The sequence below is a fragment of the Pleurodeles waltl genome, chromosome 5 (assembly GCF_031143425.1).
Source record: "Pleurodeles waltl isolate 20211129_DDA chromosome 5, aPleWal1.hap1.20221129, whole genome shotgun sequence".
NCBI classification, from domain to species: Eukaryota; Metazoa; Chordata; class Amphibia; order Caudata; family Salamandridae; genus Pleurodeles; species Pleurodeles waltl.
In genome coordinates, this window is record NC_090444.1 from 1,696,822,215 (window position 1) to 1,696,844,392 (window position 22,178).

General features: G+C 42.6%; 1 protein-coding gene across 6 annotated transcripts in view; it reads right to left on the reverse strand.

The window, feature by feature from the left end:
* ITSN2 (intersectin 2) overlaps positions 1–22,178 on the reverse strand; it is a 1,003,157-nt gene that overhangs the window by 699,607 nt on the left and 281,372 nt on the right. For all 6 annotated transcript variants that reach the window (XM_069236034.1, XM_069236039.1, XM_069236035.1 and 3 more), the window contains 2 exons: positions 18,571–18,634; positions 5,914–6,051 (listed from right to left, as the gene is read on the reverse strand). In XM_069236034.1, the coding sequence (XP_069092135.1) occupies positions 5,914–6,051; positions 18,571–18,634 (202 nt within the window). The remainder of the gene's footprint in view (positions 1–5,913; positions 6,052–18,570; positions 18,635–22,178) is intronic.

Consider the following 22,178-nt stretch of genomic DNA (forward strand, 5'->3'; position numbering starts at 1 on the left):
AAGGCCATAGTAGCACCTTTCTTTCTGGTTGAGTGTGCCTTTGGTGTAATAGGCAGTTCTCTCTTTGCTTTAAGATAGCAGGTTTGGATGCACTTTACTATCCATCTGGCGATACCTTGTTTTGAAATTGGATTTCCTGTATGAGGTTTTTGGAAGGCAATAAATAGTTGTTTTGTCTTCCTAATTTCTTTTGTCCTGTCAATGTAGTACATTAGCGCTCTCTTGATGTCTAATGTATGTAGTGCTCTTTCAGCTACTGAATCTGGCTGTGGGAAGAACACTGGTAATTCCACTGTTTGGTTTAAGTGGAACGGTGAGATAACCTTTGGTAAGAATTTTGGATTTGTTCTTAGAACAACCTTATTTTTGTGTATTTGAATAAATGGTTCTTGTATGGTAAACGCCTGTATTTCACTTACTCTTCTTAGAGATGTGATGGCAATGAGAAATGCAACTTTCCACGTGAAGTATTGCATTTCACAAGAATGCATGGGTTCGAAAGGTGGACCCATGAGCCTTGTTAAGACAATGTTGAGGTTCCATGAAGGAACAGGTGGTGTCCTTGGTGGTATAATTCTCTTTAGGCCCTCCATAAACGCTTTAATGACAGGTATTCTAAATAGGGAAGTTGAATGAGTAATCTGCAGGTAAGCAGATATTGCTGCGAGATGTATTTTTATGGAAGAGAAAGCTAGATTTGATTTTTGTAAATGTAGTAAATATCCTACTACATCTTTTGGAGATGCATGCAATGGTTGGACTTGATTATTATGGCAGTAACAAACAAATCTTTTCCATTTACTTGCATAGCAGTGTCTAGTGGATGGTCTTCTAGCTTGTTTTATGACCTCCATACACTCTTGTGTGAGGTTTAAGTGTCCAAATTCTAGGATTTCAGGAGCCAAATTGCTAGATTCAGTGATGCTGGGTTTGGATGCCTGATCTGTTGTTTGTGTTGTGTTGTGTTAACAGATCTGGCCTGTTGGGTAGTTTGACATGAGGTACTACTGACAGGTCTAGTAGTGTGGTATACCAAGGTTGTCTTGCCCATGTTGGTGCTATTAGTATGAGTTTGAGTTTGTTTTGACTCAGTCTGTTTACTAGATATGGAAGGAGAGGGAGAGGGGGAAAAGCGTACACAAATATCCCTGACCAATTCATCCATAGAGCATTGCCTTGAGATTGCCGGGGTGGGTACCTGGATGCGAAGTTTTGGCATTTTGAGTTTTCTTTTGTTGCAAATAGATCTATTTGAGGTGTTCCCCAAATTTGGAAGTAAGTGTTCAGGATTTGGGGGTGAATTTCCCATTCGTGGACCTGTTGGTGATCCCGAGAGAGATTGTCTGCTAGCTGGTTCTGGATCCCTGGAATAAACTGAGCTATTAGGCGAATGTGGTTGTGAATTGCCCAATGCCATATTTTTTGTGTTAGGAGACACAACTGTGTCGAGTGTGTTCCCCCCTGTTTGTTTAAATAATACATTGTCGTCATGTTGTCTGTTTTGACAAGAATGTATTTGTGGGTTATCATTGGTTGGAATGCTTTCAACGCTAGAAATACTGCTAACAATTCTAGGTGATTTATATGAAACTTTCTTTGATGTACGTCCCATTGTCCTTGGATGCTGTGTTGATTGAGGTGTGCTACCCACCCTGTCATGGAAGCATCTGTTGTTATCACGTATTGTGGCACTGGGTCTTGGAAAGGCCGCCCTTTGTTTAAATTTGTACTGTTCCACCATAGAATCGAGATGTATGTTTGGCGGTTTATCAACACCAGATCTAGAAGTTGACCCTGTGCATGTGACCATTGTGATGCTAGGCACTGTTGTAAGGGCCGCATGTGCAATCTTGCGTTTGGGACAATGGCTATGCATGAGGACATCATGCCTAGGAGTTTTAATACCATCTTTGCGTGTATCTTTTGTGTTGGATACATAGCTTGTATCACCTTGTGAAAATGTTGAACCCTTTGTGGACTTGGAGTGGCTATCCCTTTTGTTGTGTTGATTGTCGCTCCTAAGTATTGCTGTGTTTGACACGGCAAAAGGTGTGACTTTGCATAGTTGATGGAGAAACCCAGTTTGTAAAGGGTTTGTATAACATAATCTGTGTGGTGTGAACACTTTGTTAGCGAGTTGGTTTTGATTAACCAATCGTCTAGGTACGGGAACACGTGTATTTGCTGCCTCCTGATATGTGCAGCTACTACTGCTAGACATTTTGTAAAGACTCTTGGTGCTGTTGTTATTCCGAATGGCAACACTTTGAATTGGTAATGTATTCCTTTGAATACGAACCTTAGGTATTTCCTGTGCGAGGGATGTATCGGTATATGGAAATACGCGTCTTTTAGATCTAACGTTGTCATGTAGTCTTGTGTTTCAGTAGTGGTATTACGTCTTGTAACGTGACCATGTGAAAGTGGTCTGATTTGATGTAGGTGTTTAGTGTTCTGAGATCTAATATTGGTCTCAGACTTTTGTCCTTTTTCGGTATTAGAAAGTACAGTGAGTAAACTCCTGTGTTCTTTTGTGTTTTTGGTACTAATTCTATTGCGTCTTTTTGCAGTAATGCTTGAACTTCTAGTCCTAGAAGGTCTATATTCTGTTTTGACATATTGTGTGTTTTCGGTGGGACGTTTGGAGGGAGTTGGAGAAATTCTATGCAATAACCATGTTGGATAATTGCTAAGACCCAAGTGTCTGTTGTTATTTCCTCCAATGATTTGTGGAACTGGCTTAGTCTTCCCCCCACTGGTGTTGTGTGAAGGGGTTGTGTGACCTGTGAGTCACTGTTTATTTTGAGGGGTTTTGGGACCTTGAAACTTTCCCCGGTTTCTTGGGAATTGGCCCCCTCTGTATTGGCCTCGAAAACCACCCCTTTGATATTGTCCCTGGTAGGTAGGTGGTCTTGTTTGTGAGGTGCTGGCTTCTGTGGCTTGACCTCGAAACCCTCCTCTGAAAGTTGTTTTGCGAAATGTGCCAAATGTGCCTCTGCCCTGCGGGGAATAGAGTGTGCCCATGGCTTTGGCTGTGTCAGTGTCCTTCTTTAATTTTTCAATTGCAGTGTCCACTTCTGGGCCAAACAATTGCTGTTCATTGAACGGCATATTGAGCACTGCCTGTTGTATCTCAGGTTTGAAGCCAGATGTGCGCAGCCATGCGTGCCTCCTTATTGTCACAGCAGTATTTATTGTTCTTGCAGCTGTATCTGCTGCATCCATAGAAGAACGTATTTGGTTGTTGGAGATATTTTGCCCCTCTTCAACCACTTGTTTCGCTCGTTTCTGGAATTCTTTGGGGAGGTGCTTGATGAGATGCTGCATCTCGTCCCAATGGGCCCTGTCGTATCGCGCTAGGAGTGCTTGCGAGTTGGCGATGCGCCACTGATTTGCAGCTTGTGCTGCAACCCTTTTCCCAGCTGCATCAAACTTGCGGCTCTCCTTGTCCGGAGGTGGTGCGTCGCCTGATGTATGCGAGTTGGCTCTTTTACGAGCTGCTCCTACGACTACTGAATCTGGTGTCAGTTGTGATGTAATAAAAGCAGGGTCTGTGGGCGGTGCCTTGTATTTTTTCTCCACCCTTGGAGTTATTGCTCTGCTTTTAACAGGCTCCTTGAAAATCTGTTTAGCGTGGCTTAGCATTCCCGGGAGCATGGGAAGGCTTTGATAATGGCTGTGGGTGGAGGACAGGGTGTTAAAGAGGAAGTCATCCTCAATAGGCTCCGAATGTAGAGATACATTATGAAATTCGGCTGCCCTAGCTACCACCTGTGCATATGCTGTACTGTCCTCAGGTGGTGAGGGTTTAGTTGGGTACGACTCTGGACTATTGTCCGATACTGGAGCATCATAGAGGTCCCATGCTTCCTGATCATCCTGGCTCATGGTGGTATGAGCTGGTGATTGTGGTGGAGTCTGTGCCGGTGATACATGCGTTGACTGTGGTGGAGAGGGTGGTGGAGTTACCCTCTTTACCACCTTTGCTTGTGGTGGCTTGTCTTGTTGCTGGAAGTCAAGTTTCCTTTTCCTGATTGGGGGAAGAGTGCTGATTTTCCCTGTACCCCTTTGGATAAAGATCCGCTTTTGCGTGTGATCTACCTCTGTAGTTTATAATTCCTCCTCAAATCTGTGTCTTCTTAGTTGGGAGGACAGTGATTGTTCCTCTGAGTAGGAACTGGTTTTTGGTTCGGTTGCCGGGTGTTTTGGCACCGAAACCGTGTCTTTAGTTGTTTTCGGCTCCGACGAGATCTTTCTCTTTTTCGGTGTCTTGGCCTCTCGGTGCCGACCATCTTCGGTGCCGCTATCTCTGTGCCGAGCAGCTTCGGTGCCGCTGTCTCTGTGTCGAGTAGCTTCGGTGCCGCTATCTCGGTGTCGAGCCTTTTCTGCACCACTCTCTCGGTCCCGAGAGTGTTGCGTGCCTGTGTCTCGACCTGAGTCAGACGACTTCGGCACCAGCTCGCCCTTTTTCGGTGCCGATGGACGGTCACCTACTTTATGGGTTATGCCATGGCCTGTTGGCAGTGGCGTCCCCTGGGCTTTGTCTGTTTGTTCGTGTGATCTTTCTTTCGACGTCTTACTCACGGTTGGTTGCTCGTCGACGTCGAATTCTTCGGAATCCGATTCGCGGATGGAGAAAGTTTCTTCTTCTTCCTCCTCCTCGAACCCTTGTTGTCCTGTCGGCGTGGAAGCCATCTGCAACCTCCTGGCTCTTCGGTCCCTGAGCGTTTTTCTCGACCGAAACGCGCGACAGGCCTCACACGACTCTTCCTTGCTCGGGGGACAGGCACAAGTTACAGACCAAATGTTGGTCTGTATAAGGATATTTACTGTGGCATTTAGGACAGAATCGGAACGGGGTCCATTCCATCAGTCTCGATGTTGCACGCGGTCGGGCCGACCAGGCCCCGACGGGGGATCGAAAATACCCCGAAGGGTTACCGGAGCTCTTTAAGGCTCGGTGTCGATTTGCCCTAACTATCCCGATACCGAACAAAACAATACCGACAAATTTTCCGTTGATTCTGACTAACTTTCCGACCCGAAACACGGAGCGAAAAGGAACACGTCCGAACCCGATGGCGGAAAAAAAACAATCTAAGATGGAGTCGACGCCAATGCGCAATGGAACTGAAGTGGGAGGAGTCCCTCGGTCTCGTGACTCGAAAAGACTTCTTCGAAGAAAAACAACTTGTAACACTCCGACCCAACACCAGACGGCGGACTATGCACAGCATGTGTATCTGCAGCTACACATGCCACCGAACATATATTTACCTACTAGAGGTCGCTAATTTTATACATATATATATATATATATATAAATATATATACACACACAAAAGACAAACTTTTTTGTCTGACAGATTGCATGTTACAATGTCTTGTCAATATTTAGCAAGTCTCTTCAATGTGGTTTTACCTTTCTGTACACATTTAATTATGTGAATCCTTGTTTTAAATCAATAAAAGAGGTACACATTCAGCAACTCCATGGCAAAAACCATACATGCATCACTCACAACCTAGACCTCCGTATGAGAATTAACAATAGTAATAAATAGTATAGTGCACCCCACAGAACTGCAACAATGAGTCTGGTGATATACACAGCTTCCTTATCACTGTGGCAAATAAGTATTTTATTATTCTTACATCACATACATATATTTTTGTCAAGAACACACAAGTTCGTTACTTAAGGAGTCTTGCGCTTTGACTCATGGCTGCACAATATGTGACGAAATATGACGTCAGGTAAAAATGCTCCGCAACCAGTCAATATGATGGGAGGTCATCTGTAGGGTCACAACTATTTCCCCAAAAAACAAATCAATATTTAAAAATATATATTCTTTGCATTCACCTGCTTTTCTTCGGAACAGTAATTGAGAAATATGATTAGTAACTTGCCTGAAAGAAGGTGGGACAAGTTCTGGAGGTAGAGTCAATGGCAAAGGACGCCCTGCTTTGGCCATGTCGGTTAAATGCATGGCTAGAACAAACTCATCAGCTCTTAGCTTCCCATCACCATCAATGTCTGATAAAGACCTGTAAAAACAGGAGACAGTAGAACGCCAAACAAAGTTTCTTAGCTTTCAATTTAAATACATCAATACTTTTTCTTCAAACATTGTTTTCTTCAAAATATTTACATAAATCTGTCGCTTTAAAAAAAAAAAAAAAGGTGGGAAATACTTGTATTTTTATATTTTTCAAATGATGCGTCAACAAGTGTTAATCATTTCAAATCAAATATATAGTACATAATTGTGGAAATGTGGCTTGGTGGTGTATATGAAGGTCAGTTACCATTCCAAGACTGATGTTGATACATTTAACAAGCCATTCTCTCCCTGCCAAAACATGTAAAGATTTTCAGTGAAAGCATTAATATAATTCTGCTAAAACTGGCGGCGCCCATGCCTTTATAAAAACATTCATTGTGAATCTGATTATCATCAGTTTCAAAAGAGCACTCCTTTTAGAACTAATCCCAGCAGTCTATGACAACCCAGGAGGAGAAATAAACTAATTAAACAAAAGAAATCACAGAAGTGAAAAAAAGACCATGAATATGTCTTCTAGATAATTTACTGGCACAGATTTTTTTTCCCAAGGGAGAACACCCTCTGTGGACACTTAGAATTTCAATATCTTGGAAATGACATTTACATACATGAGAGTAATCAGACTGTCATTTTTTTTAAACATTAAAAAACCTATGAGCAAAGATACTCAGATGTACAAGAAATGCCTCACAGCAGTCACAAAACAATTGATTTGTTTGAAAATTTGGTACCACAGGAACTTTTTCACTTCCAAAAAAAGAAGGGCATTGATAATTTAACACAAAAGCAGAGAGGAATAATCAGTTTAGTCCCAAACGTTACCAATTTAACTTTTCATATGGCACATAAGGCTGAATCATTCGTAGCTATGGCTACCGCTAATTATGCCACAAACTTAGGAGACCATGTAAAAGATGAAAATACCTATTTACTCTTTATAGAAGTTGAGAAACAATTTTTCCATGCTTATTTGCAAACATTTTTAGAGAAGTTGAATAAAAGGATTTGACTAACAGACACGTCAAACTATTCTTTTTGCATGCCTGGCCATAGTAGTCCACAAATAAATATCTTGCCAAAGAGACACAAAGATTTGAAGGATCTTCCATTAAGAATAATAATGACAAGTTTTGGTCTGGCCACAAAAACATTGAGATATAAACTGTTTACAGACCATTAACAAATAATACCAGCATATTTGATTCGCACTAACCTGCTTAATAAGCTCTCACAAATCACATTTTTGGATAATGATGGAATTACTAAATAAACCTCTCATCAACAAGCTCTTTTTACCTGCATCGAACAGAAAATCATATTGGAACGCCTGAATAATCTGGTCAATTAACCTAATTCAGGTTTATTGATGCAATTGTTATCCTATACACTTTATCATAGTTATTTTGATAGATGCAAAAGTGCAAACAATACTTTCGCTAATGTAATGGAATGTCAGTGGGATCTACAGCAGACCCCTCCCTAAGCTAACCTTTTCTTGACCAAATTAGAGTTATGTAACATTTACAATGAGGAACAGATGCAGGGTCTTTACAGAAAATATATATTTAAAAAACAAATTGGATGAACAATACTGACAAGTTAGAAATAAACATCACTAAACTTCAAGCGAAATATTGTAGAAAGAAACTCACCACTAACATCAATAGAAAGCCAGCGGTACTTCTAAACATATGCAGTGAAGACACCCTCAAATCCATTTAGTATACCAAAAGTGCTGAACACAACAGAAAGAGTTTCCAATATTGCCAGAGAAAATTTGTTAAAACCCAAAGAACATAAAAAATGTTATTTGTGCCTAAATACTCCACTTCAAACACAATTATAACAAGCATTTGCAATGCAATAGGTCTCTCATTTACAAGAGTTAGATCTACTGCTGCTGTATATGCATAATCAGACTTTTCTTGCCACATAAATTGGTCAACCCTGCCTCATAATTTGGTTATTTTCTGCCGCATAAGTCCAGTGGACCTGCATACAACTAAAACACTTCCATTTACCTTTTTCCTCTATCTGCAGCAAAAAATGAAAATGTTGCCATTTAGCATTGACTTTAAATCTGCCATTCTAATTCCAATAGAATACCACTTTCACCATCTCACCATCAGAGATGCTGGCTGGCCAAAACAATTCCCAAAAAAAAGACACAAGACATCCATAGAGGAGTAACATGAGAAGTAAGATAAAAGAGTCACCCAAACATATCAAGTGTGTTCAAACAGTCGTAGTGTAATAAGGATATTATGGTGGCCTGAATCATGGTCACAACTGCAATTAGGAGAGATGAATAAAACATATGTAATCATTATCTAAACTCAATAATAACCTTTGTCACAAATAAACTTTTGGCATTAGACTGTAATGCTCAAAACAGTCCCTAGAGGGCACCACAACAAAAATAGCATTTGGAAGAAACATGGTCATGTAACCATACAGTGAGCCCCTAGGGGGCATAACCACATGAAAACAGAATGACAGAAAGTAATGCATTGTAACCATACATATGGCCCCTAAAGGGTGTAGTGCATTACACATTTTCAGGGCTTGCAGGCCTACTAGAATATTATTACAAACAAGGCCCTTAAAACACAAGTACTCCCAGCTGTAAAACAAAAGTTCCAGCGATGAGGGAGTTAAAAAAGACACCGAATGGTGGGAGAGGTTATTATTTTGGGGTCCCCTTCCAACTTGGTTTGGGGAACCAGAGATGACCTAAACAGAAAGAGTGCACAGTACTGAATGGTTTGATGGTGGTTTCCAAGTGCAGTGAATATTGTAGTATCGGCTCTCCCGCCATGCCAGAAAGCCGTTCCGCACATGACTGAAAAATATTACTTTTTAAACAAGAAATATGCCTGCTTTGCAAAACAAAAAAGCCAAAAACAACTACTGAACAGAAATACCCTGCCTTTAGAGTGCATTTCACAATTACGGGTTGTTTTCAAAAGTGTGTTTTTGGGGGGTGGTGATTGTAAAGCAGTTGCACATACGATCTGTGCTGAAGTTGATGATGAAATTTCAAAGCAGTCACTGCAATACTGGCTGACAAGCCATGTAACCAAATAGAAAAAAAGGGAAAAAAAAGAGCTGGGGAATTCCAAATATGTCTGGCGGGCTCAACACGCATGCCAGCCACCAACTATAGAAGTGCCATACAGAAAGAACTGAAACTCCTTTTCTTTTAAGCTTTATTCATCGGTTTGACACACAATGGACATCTGTAAGAAATACATTAGTGGTACTAACCCTGTACCACCCAAACATTATCACAGAAAGCATTTAAACAATATTCTGGACAAGTCTGTTACAGTCCATGGATGCTGAAATGATAACTAGTTTAACTTAGCGTGGCAGAAAACATCTACTAAAGGAGGCGCATGACTTATACTGCAGGTAGAAAAATCAAGGAGCTTTATAAACTGAAAGATTATTCGGAAAGTTACCTTCTGTCTACTTTGGTTAATGGCAGGTTCATTAGTAAATAGTTAAAAAAAAACAACAACAAAAAAACAGGATGCCGACAGCGTGTAAGACTCACTGAATGGGGCTTTTCCATTGGACTGTCGTTTACATTAGGGTAAGGGATTGTAGAGTACCTTAGGCCACCATACAAGCTAAACGACAGAGCTGAAAGTAGCATTACTCTAATATATTAACACAACGTCTGATTCCCTCAAGGAAGGAAATCGTAAACAAAAGCTTACAATTATACTTACATCGAAACAAGTGAAAATGCTAAACAAAGGCTCCAACTTGGGAAATAATAGCTTCATAAGTGAGTAAGATAAGAGGTTTTAAATGGGATAAAATAAATGATTATTAAACAAATATATATTTGAAAAGTACATATGAAAATAGGCTTGCCCAATGGCGATCATGAGAATGAGGAGCCTCTTCAGCATTATTTATATTTATTTTGGCCAACACAGCACGAAATTAGAGACAAAACATCAAGATTGTTGCTAGAATCAGTCCCATCAATGTGGATGTGGCATAACGGCTAGAGCAGCTGACTTTCAGATTGGGGAACTGGGTTCGAGTCGCGGCGGGATGCTAAACATCATGCAATTGTTAAGAAAAAGATATGTCAGGAGGGGCAAGCAGTGATGAGGGGGTTGAGGCATGAAAACGCGCCTTCTGGCTTTTGATTTCGGTCGAGATAACAGCAAGTTTTACAGCCCTGTTTACAGAAACAGCACTGGAGTGAAGCTAAGCTGAGAGCAAGAATGCTCTGCAAATGAAAAGGGAAGCTTCGCCGAACATGAGCAGGAAAATAAGAAGAAAAAAAAAAAGCCCGCTGTCAAAGAGAACAAGCATTTGCAATGCAATAGATTTCACATATTTCGAATAAGTTAACTGTCATCTTTTGACAACAGCACCCACGAGCTAAAACAAAATAAAAAACACGAGTGGAAACTGAGAAAAGACGACTTAACAAAATAAAATAAAGTTAGCTTTAAAAAATAAAACTTTTAATTTTGTTTGTCCTGTTGGACACGTTTTTGCCAGTCACAAGCCTTCTGTTTGTGGGGCATTTTGAGTTAGAACAAAAAATTACCTCAATCACATCGGGAGCAGCAGGCTGGCACTAATTAAGTTGAAATCAATTAGTGCTTGATCCCTGCTCCACATAGAGGACTGGAAATTATGCCAGACATGCCTTGACGAATTACAAGGCTGTAAACTAGAGTGCCACACAAACCAACAAATGGCGAAGGACTAGTGGGCTCCAATCCCTTTAATGAACTGACAGCATCTCGCATGCGCTCAGGGGCTCGACCCTAAAAAGGAGGGACAAAGAGGCATGATTGACCACTACCAAGCAAGGATTTTTTTAAATAACACTGAAACTGGGTGGATTCTCAGCAATGTGCATTTATCCCTGGAGGTCCAGAGAGTTACTGGAATACCAATCATGAGAAAATATTTTCCAAGCTGAGTGTTCCCTGGAGACCAAGTCTCCACATGTGAGGCGTGAACTCACTCTTCAGCCCCAACATGGGTATTCCATCTTCTGGTCCTACATGCCCTTGATTTTTCCTCAACATACTGTGAAATATGTTCCTAATGATAACATACTGACATGAATTCAACTCCATGACACGTTCAGTGCTGCATTATGACATTTTTGAGTGATGTTTGCCAAACAAAGTCTATTTTTATTGTCTTTCCATAGGAGTCGGGGGATTATTGTGTAAACACAGATAAATTATCAACAATGTTTTTAAAAAAGTCACAATTTTAACGTTAGCTGCTTAACCAAATGGTTTCTTTTGGTTTGAAGCAATAGATATATTGGCAAAATCTGGTATACATTCAATGAGATATCCATGCACAGCAAATATACAAACTATAGTAATGGGAGTTTTTTTCCACACGTTTTGTTGCAGGTTCACTTCCCTGTTAGACCTGGCACCCTAAGGGTGGTCATCCCCCCCGACTCTGCCTTTACCTCCTGTATTGTTGCTGTATCTTTTGGTTGGCCTTAGGACTCTTGAGCTTTTTATCACTGCTAATCAGTGTTAAAGTGCATTTGCTTCTTCCCTAAAACATGGTAACATTAATGAACAATAGGCATATTTAATTCATATGTAAGTCTCTTCCAAGGTGGCATACCATATACCAGGGCCTGTGAATTGAATACTTCTAATGGGCCTGCACCACTGTTTGTGCCACCCACTTAAGTACCCCTGTAAACATGTTTCACGCCCGTCCCTGCAGAGCCTGTCAGCCAAGTCTCACTGCCACCACAACTTGGCATTTAAGACCTCTTGCCAAGCCTTAAAACTCTACTTTTCTTACATATAAATTCCCCCAAAGTAACCCCCAGGTAGCTCATAGGGTAGGGTGTCGTGTAAGTGAAAAACAGGACATGTACTTTCATGTTTTTCATTTGCTGGTAAGGAAAAACTCCTGAACTCATTTTTCAATACTGTGAGACCCGCCCCTCTCATAGGCCAGCTGTGGGAATTCCTTATAATACTTTAAAGCTGCAATTCCTCATACGAGGTGTGTGGCTGCATTGTGTTTAGTACCATTGGAATGGTAATAATAAAACCGCTCTACTGGTACACGCAGATTTATTATTATTTTAGAAATGCCACTTTTAGAAAGTGGGCATTTTTCTGCTCTCACTGCCCTGTGTGCAACAGCATATGTCCAATACATGTCTGGCTTGGGCTAGGCGACAGCTACACTTGTGCATTCCCTTCAGACCCCCACAATACAGGATTTTCATCAGAATACTGATGGATCTTCCTGGAGAGGAGGTTGCAAAGGGCTCCCACTTACATCTCAAAGGGTTGTGGCCAGAGCCCACACAAAGGGGCTGATTACCCCCCAACTGATAGTCTGGAGCTGGGCTGAAAGGGGGACCTGTGCACTTCACAGAAACCTTCTGAAGTCATCTCCCACATCAAAGGCACTTTTTAGTACAAGTACTGGGCCTCTGACACACTAAAGTCAGTACACTTGCTGGACTGAAGGAAACCCTCCTGGAGTAAGGACTGCTGTGTGCCAGGATTGCCACTCTGCCAGATTTTACTCTTCCTAGGAACTGCTGCTCTTCTCCATTGTACTGCCTTGCTGCCTGCTGATCTTTGTCCCACACCTCAATGACTTTTAACAATTTCCAGAGTGCCTCCAAGGGCTTGTTGGCTTACCCCCTGTTCTGGGGGAAATCTCAGGGACATCAAAGATTTCCTCCCACTGTGACTGTCGTTGGACTCTGACATGCAGTGAGCCTTGCATCTATCCTCAACAGCGTCCCATTCCCCAGTGCCGAGGGACGCATGCTCACTAATCAAACTAGGAGCAGCATTTCCCCTCTCTGTTTGCTGCAAGCCTCTCCATCAGCTAAGTGCCGGTGGACTTCCCCAGCTGATTGCACCACAGTGTGACCTGTCTCCCAGCACCACGGACCACAAGTGAGATACCACCGACACCCAGACGGAAGAAGCACCTCGTATGAGTGCTGCACCATAGCCCTACTCGCCATCCAGCACCATGTGAGAAGCCCCGCTGACACCGGACAGCAGGAGCACCTACCTGCACATCAGCCCAACACCCTCCCTGCACTGCGGGCCCTGAGAGCGTGGCCCGCTGACAGCTCCTGCAGTGGCAACCATCCTTGCAGGTATTCGAGCAAAGGGGAGTGTCAATCTGTTCGTGACATGTAGTGCATGTAGTGCTGTAAATTCCTATGCTCTGCAAACTCCTGCCATCTAGTGTTGGGTTCAGAGTGTTTTAAGTTGCTTTTCTTCGAAGAAGCATTTTTGAGTCAGTGCATCGAGTGACTCCTCTTTCTTGGTGATACTGCACATGGGCATTGACTCCTTTGTTAGACTATTCTTGCGCAGGAGGGTGAGAAAAGGAGTGTACAGGAAGTATAGAGAAAGAGATGGCCATGCAAATGTAACTATATATGTATAACTCTATACAAGCATAATGTAACTGAAATGGCCACAGGAGTTCGGGGAGGAGAGAGGGCGCATGTCAGTCTACAGCACTACATGTCACGAACAGATGCTTACTGGCCAAGTACATTTTCCATTCAATGGCATGTGTGGTTGTAGATACACAAGCTCTGCATGACTGTAAAGCAGTCCCTCCAAATAAGCGGTGGCTACCCAGTGACAGACTACTGCCGATGCAGACACTGCTGTAGAGGACAAATGTGGAGTTTGACATAGGAAACTATGTCAATGCAGGAGGCCATCATGCCTAACAGGCATATGATAGTCCTGACTGTATAGGTACGATTCTCCTGAAACTGGGGGAGAAGAGATTGAAAACTGTGAACCCAAGCAGGATTGGGGTATGCTACACCAATTCTGCATTTAGAATAGCTCCTAGATAGGGCTGTATCTGAAGTGGTTGGAGTTGGAATTTGACAAGGATGATTGTGAATCCCAGTGTGTGGAGCACGTCCACTGTCATCTGAGTGTGATATTGGTACTGTGGTAGTGTGCTGGCTTTGGTGAGCCAGTCGTCTAAGTATGGGAACACATGTATGTTTTGACTTCTGAGGTGTGCGGCCAAAACTGCTAAGCATGTAGTGAAGACCCTGGGAGCAGTGGTGTCTCCAAAAGGGAGGACGCTGAACTGGTAACATTTGCCTGCAATTACCATTATTAGGTATTTGCAATGTGCAGGGTGATGGAGATATGAAAGTAGGCATCTTTTAAGTGGCCCTGTTGTAGAAGTGGAATAAGGTCTTGAGGAGTGACCATGTGAAAGTGTTCTGAGAGAATTTAGTGATTTAAGGGTCTGAAGTCCAGAATAGGCCAGAGACAGCCATTTGTTTTGGGAATGAGGAAGTATAATAAGTATACTCCTGATCCCTGGTGTGGTAATGGAAGAGGCTCGATGGCCTCTTTGAGAAGAAGGGACTGTACCTCTTGTTTGAGAAGGGTGAGATGTTTGTAAGATAATCTGAGAGAGCAAGGAGGAATGTTTGGAGGAGTGGTAATGAGCTCCAGACAGTAACCATGTTGGATAATGGAAAGGACCCATTGATCCGTCGTGATGTTGACCCATTCTGTATGAAACCGATGATGAGTGAGGGGAGGGTGCTGGGGAAGGGGGGGATGCACGGGCCGTCACTGTTTTGATGTGGAGGTAGAGTCTCGGGTAGCAGTGCTCTTACTCCTGCTTCGGTTGTTATTGCTCTATATGCTCCCCTGAAGAAACACCTAGAATATTAGGTTGAAGGCTGTCTAGAGTGGGATGTAGACGCCTCTGAGGTTGTAGATTTGCAACCATCTCTGAATGTGGGGCAACGAAAAGGGCCCATTTGTGAGGGGGACTGAAGAGAACCCATGGCTTTTGCGGTGTCCTTATCTTTTTTTAGCTTCTTAAAAGTGGAGTCCACTGGAGGGCCAAAAAGGTGCTTCTTGTCCAACAGCATATTAAGCACCCAGAACATCAAAGCCAAGTGTGCCTCCTTATTAAAACACCAGTGTTTACAACGCGTCCAGCTGTGTCTGCAGCATCTAGGGCAAAAAGGATAGAGTTATTTGTGATTGTTTGCCCCTCTGCAACAATCTGGTGCCCTCTTTTGCAGTGTTCATCTGGGAGAAATTAGAGGAGCTCTTCCATCTCATTCCAGTGAGCCCAGTCATATCTGGCTAGCAAAGCCTGTGAACTGGCAATACAACAATGATTGGCTGCCTGTGCAGCCACCCTTTTGACTAAGTATCCAGCTTTTTACTCTCCTTTCTGGAAGAGGAGAGTCCCCTGTGGTCTGACTATTGGCCCGTTTCCGTTCAGACTGGAAGTCTGGAAGGACCTGATGTATAGCGGGTCAGAGGGAACAGGCTTTTACTTCTTATCTACTCTAAGGGGGTTAATCCTACAGCAGACAGGTTCTTTAAAAATGTTACCTGCGTGACAAAGCATGCCAGGGAGCACGGGGAGAAAATGGATATTCCTATGTGTGGATGTAAGGGTATCAAACAGAAAATCCTGCTTGATAGGGTCCCTGTGCAGCTCAACATTATGGAAGGAGGCTGCCCAGCTACTACCTGCTTGTGGGATGTACTATCCTCTGGTGGGGAGATCTGTGCTGCGTACGAACCTGGGTCAGTACTTAACATGGGATCAGGGTCATATGTGTCCCATGGATCTGGGTCCTGTGTCCCACCCAAATATTTCTAGCATAAACAGGGGAACCCTTAGATGTCAGATCTCCTGCAGTAGGTGAGGCAAGTGAATGAGGAGGACAGGGAGGTGGTGGAGAAGCAGGGAGTGGAGGTGCTGGAGGAGGGAGAGGAGAAGGCATGTAAGGTGTGCTGTATCCTTGGATATCTTCTCTGGAGGTGAAGAAGTGTCCAAAGCCTCTTGGAATGACAGTTTCCTCTTCAAGGTGACATGGGTGAAGCAGTGCTGTGCCCTCCTGGAAATTAAAGTGGCTCTGTTGAATGTCCATGGTCTCCAAAACTGGTTCAACAGGTGACGGCGTAGCTGAAGAATGGCTGCAGTCTTTCTGCTCAGAAGATATTGGCTCCCTTGTTTTCTGCACCAAAGTTTTGGGTCGGTGCTCTTTTGTCTGCAGCGAAGCAGAGGTGAAAGCTGTACAGCGCAAAGCCGAAGTACTTCGTGCCGAAGTTTGGATCTAGATGGTAACAATATCTCGAACCGAGTAGCTGGAGGTCAATGCCAAAGACAGTGTTTTGGTCCTGGCTAATTTCGGAGCCGGCCATGGCGTGATGGCAGTGGCAGTCCGGCAACCTCTGTAAACAGCTTTTTAGCAGTCTAAGGGTGGTTAGGAGGGGCCACTGTACTCACGGGTTGCGCTGATGTCACCTTGCGGCTTTCAATATCTGACTGGACGTCAAAGTCAGAATCCTGGATCAAGAAGGCCTCCTCTTGCTCTGGCTCCTCCTCGGTATGCTCCTCCCCTAGGATGTCAGGAGTTTCATCCAGTGTCTTATGCTCCATCTCATCCATCAAGCTCTTCGGTCCCGAAGGTTCTTCTTCAACCGGAAGGATTTGCAGGAGTCACAAGTAGCTTCTTAATGGGCCACGGAGAGGCATAGGTTACACACCAGAAGTTGGTCAGTGTGGGGGAATTTTGCGTGGCACAAAGGGCAGAAACAAAAAACGTTGTCCGTTCCATCAGCGCAGCATGCCTGCCTGTGCTGCATGGTGAGGTAGACCCAAAAGAGCGAGAACGTGCGGTTGGTGCTCAGACCTACGAGTTGAGATTAGCCCAAACATGAAAAGACGCGATCGAGAAACAAAACAATCAATAAAGTAGAAGACTAGTCAAAAGTCAAAAGACCGAGCTAAAATACACACATCCGAACCCAATGGCGGAAAGAAAACAATCTAACAAAAGGAGTTGATGCTCATGCACAGTATCACGAGAAGGAGGAGTCACTTGATCCTGTGACTAGAAAACACTTCTTTAAAGAAAAACAACTTGCAACACTCCGAACCCAACACTAGATAGAAGGACTAAGCAGAGCATGTGTAGCTACAGCCACACATGCCCTCTAACATAAGTTTTATTTTTCTACACTTGCATGGAGTATTTTTGTGGTGTTTCCATTGTGATTACTGTGTGAGTGCTGCACAAACACTTTACACATAGCCTTCTAGGTTTAGCCTGCCTGCTCTGCACCAAGCTACCAGAGGGTGACCACCAGTTCATTTAGGTTGTGTATTTGACTAGGATTATGGTCCTTACTTGGACAGGGTGTATACCTCTGCCAACTAGAGACCCATCTTCTAATAGCACCCCCTAACAAAGGTAAGACACCGAAATGCATTGCTGCTTTTAACATCCAATGGCACGTTGTATGTTTTTAACCACTTTTGGTTAATAAAGAAAAAGCCAAAAGAAATACAATTATTTGAAACACTAAAGCTGAACATAATTTATAGTATATTCAAAAGGAACTAAGTTTGTGCATTCAGGTTAATGTTTGCAGATGGCAGTGCCATGAAAGACATGAAATACAATCAGAATCCCGGCTACTAATGTGAGTTCTTTGCTGTGGCACTAACCTATCTGCACACTGACAGAGGAAGAGACTCTGGAATGAAGTACTCTTAAAGATGATGTATCTGCATTTCGAAGTATTCATTAGAAATGAGAAATTGAGGGTGTGCAGTTCAAAAGAAACGCAGAACATTTGCTTTATTAAACATTTCATGAACTGTTCTGACTGTGCTGGACAATCACTTGCTTACAAACACAGCACTAACTGCCAGTACTGGCCTACTTTCCACTACTCCATCGCTTGTCATTTTAAGCCTATTTACTAAGACATACAAGTCGAAAGATAAATTTTAGGTCGAGTATTGCATAAGTCCCAAAAGCGAAATACTTCATAAATTTTAAAAAATGCTAGTCAATGACTGACAGTAGATTTTGTGAGTTCTTCAATAAGTGACTAATCCCCTACTCACCTGTAGATTTTACATTCACTGCAAAATCAATTATCAGAGAATACTACTGCAGCTCAGACTTATGACTGGTCAAGTTTCAATGTTATAATAATTTAAACTATCAAAACATAATTGTAAGAATAGTGAAATATCTACACTACTCAACAACTGGGAAACGATTAAAAACCGTAACAGAGAATATTCCTGAAGAAAAAACACTCTAATTTGACTATTAACACACAGGTTATTGTAGAAAGATATTCTTTCTGCTAAGTGACCCTCTGAGAACTTTAAAATCTATAGCGGGTGTGATAAATAACTATATACATAACATTTATAATTCAACAATTCCACTACGAATCAATTATTAAATGTAATTTGCAAATGCATAAAGTAGCTTTTAATGTAACAATCAAGGTTTTCTGCTGTTCGATTTTTAAAACAAGTCAAGTTTTTAATCTAATAACTGTACTGGGGTTACCAAATAACTAAATGCTGCTATGTACGCTTACCATATATGAATAACAAAGCGCAAACAGATTGAAGCACATTTCAAATACTATCAATAGGTGTAGAGACTTACCAAATGGTTGCTAGCTGGGTCTGAGAAAGGTTTGACTGAGCAAGAGAATTCTTAACTTGAAAACCTTGAAGAAAAAAATAATATGTACATGAGTGAAATTAGATGGTAGTGATATACTTATATTAAGCAATCAATAGATGATGGTATCCTTACAATGACCCAGCTACACACTGTCCATAAGCTCTCTCCAAGTTTTCACAGGTGTGTACAGAGCCATACAATTGTGGAACCAAGCAGATTTATAGTATGTTAGTTGAGCCTCCACACCTTGTACTGCACATTTGGCTGTGTATCATACACAGCTATACCTTCACTTAATGGGTGCCTGCACACCTTTGCTACACTCATTACTTAAGAATCAGCCAGTCAGTTGTTACTTTTTGACCACTAGCTGAGTGGTTGAGAACAGGAGCAAGCTACTCTCCAGAAATAACGTGAACAACATTCTAACAATACATATTGGATTTCTTCAATTACTAGCGAATGATCTTATTTGCAGCATTAAAAACAAGTGCTCACGGTTTGACCCTGCTCAACCGGCTCTCCAAAACACAGGCATCATCAATACCAATCCATTTGGAGATTTAGATGAGGTACAGTGATGCCAGGGCGGCAATCACTGGATCACTGTGGGCCCCCCTCAAGCTCAGGCCACAAGGACCATATTTACATAGCATAGGTCACATGCACCACTGAAGTCAAACGCAAAGTTAGTCTTGATGGATGGCATTTTGTAAACTGCTCATGAGAAATATAGATTACCGAATCATGAAAAACACACACATACGTATTCTTACACACACAGACTAGAGCTCCCCACACAAAATGTTGTTTGATAAAAACAATTTCTGAAGGTGATACAAGTTAAGGCAACTTTTTCTCTACAGGTACAATGTTAAAGGGGAGCGCTTGCATTTTTTTAGTTTTGTGCATTTCCTACTGTGTAACCACAGAACTTAAATTCTAAATCCTAGCTAACAAACTAAATAAACTGTGTGTTCCTGATGAAATACCAAACTGACTTTAAACTATTAAAAACAAGTCCCAATGTCTCCTCCAGTTTCTCAAAGACACTGTTGGTCTGGCAGAATATAACGGCCAGTTGCAGCAGCACCAGAAACAGGAAACAGATGCTCACCTAATGCAGCAAGTCCATTGCCATGTTAGTGGAAGGCTTTCCAGGACCGACTAATAACTCACAGAATGTACCCAGGCACAGGAACTCTGGAAGATGCTCACAGTGGCCCATATCTAGCCTGTGAAGAAGGGAGCTTGCCATAACTTATATGTTTAAGCATGGTGGCAGAGCACTGAAGATGGGGGAAAGGGTTGGGGTGGTGGGACTGCAGTTCTATCCAAGGGCAGTAACTGATGCTCATTCCTAACATAATCTCCATCATATACACTCCCAACAGTAGCCTGATTCATTATCACTCAGCATACATTGTAGTGTGGTTAGTTTTACGTATTCATTGCGCTTTAGCTTCAGGCTTTAGGCCTTTGTACACTTTGCCCTGAATATATTTTATTCATTTGCTGACAGCTTAGAGCCTCTGTGCACTTTGCTCTACATGCTTTTTATTAGGCTTCGTACTGTTATTTTTCAAATAGCCAGTTCTACGGTGTTGTTTTTTATTCATATCACACTGTTTTGCCTACTTCAGCACTGGAGTTCTCCATAACATATTTACTCTGTGCTTCAGTCAAGGATATAGTCTGGTACATTGCCGATAGACGTGGTAGGAGTTTAGACTTGGCATTCCTGCGTAGGGACATTTTGTGATCACGATGACATGTTAGTTATAAAATCACTTCCTTGTCCCAATACACGCAAGAGGGAGATTCCGACCAGGGAACCACAACTAGACGCTGACTGCCTCGTTGCAGATGCTGAACCAAGATCACAGGTCTTTGCTCAGGTATGAGGGCTGATGTCTCCACAGTGATTCTAATAGGCAAGCTAGACGCTTAACATGCTGTGCTCTATATAGAACAAGCAGAAGGAGAGTAGAAACTGTTAGACAATATGATAGCTTTGTTCTTATGTTTTACTCTCCTGGTGACTATTTCAATCCTACTGTGTTGTATGGTTCTGGTTATTGCGGCTCACGCCTTAATATCTAAAATACAGTTGTTTTATTAAAACATTATATAAAACTTATACTGTCTTTGTCATTTGTATATGAGATCATATTGGAAATAAGAGAGTTGGTTTGGATCTGAGTAACCACGACTTCCCTGAGAAGTTCCAGAGATGTCATGCGCTCGGCTGCCGAATCATTCCTTCCACATGGGAGAAATGAGGCACTGCTAGTTAGCCGGAGCAAAAACCGGATTTAGGGTGACAGAGTTCTTTACACGTGGGTCAGACTCAGTCCCCCACACCGTTATAGATCCTGCTGCCTAGAAATCCAGTAGTCTCATTTAGAATAATGAGAGCCCACGCGACATGGCGCCGCCAACGTTTGATCTGGCTCTAATGATTAGGTCCGACTGACTCTCTTGGTCTCATATATATTTTGACTCCTCGGTTCCGTATACGGAGACGTCCGTGGGGCTGAGGGTTTCCGCCGCCACGGCATAGGTGCTTCCTGTTGCTTAGTGGTTGGTTGTTCAAGCTTGAACTTTGAAGGGAAAAACCCCGATATTGGTGTGCCTTCTCTGACCTGAAGCTATTTTTTATAAAAAATGGCGAATCCTAATGTAGTGAATATAGCAATTAATATGCGTCACCCGCTCACGGGACATCTGTTGACACATGGACTGACAGTCCAGGGGGGTCCAGTCACTTTTGTGGTGGACGCCCATGCAGCCTATAGAACGGAACTTTTTTATTCTTGGGTCGGATTTCCAGCAGTGGATGGGGGAACAAATACTTTTCACGAATACACTGTTGCGAATGTCCCTGGACAATACAGGGCTTATGCTTATTTAGAAATACCTCTATCTTATCAAGAACACCATAATTGGCTTGATGGCGCCCTCCCACACTCAGTAGCACAAGTTAGGTTAGGTCCACTGAGTAATGATGGTCCTACCTGGCCTTTATTGGCTACATATACACCTCATCCTGCGGTTGCTCAATTGGCAGTGGTTGAAGTTCGTCGTTTATATACAGAATTAACGGCTACATATAGACGATTAGTTCAGTTTGTAATGCATACATTAAATACGAATGCAGCGCGTGCTGCTCCAGCGCACCCACAGGCAGTGGTTCCGGGTATTAATCCGGCCACTGTACACTCAGTTATGGGTAAAGTACCGGCTAAACGAGAGGAGACTCCATTTTGGCTGGCGCAAAAAATAAATACGCTGGAAGCAGTATTTCCCCATACGGGACCTCAGGATAAACATAGAATTTTGACGATGTGTTTACCGTATGGGATGGTTCCTCCGGTGGACCTTGGTAATACCTGGGGCATGGTGTTTGCCGCGCTCTACACTACGGCACACGGTACACCGACATTAGCTAATTTACCGGACGTGCTTAAACAAATTCAAGATGAATATGGGGCTGCCCCTGCCTTAGATTTGGGCATGCAGTTACTGGGCAATTTTGCCACAGTTTCTTCTATTATTTTGAGTAATCTCAAAGGAGAGGCAGTAGC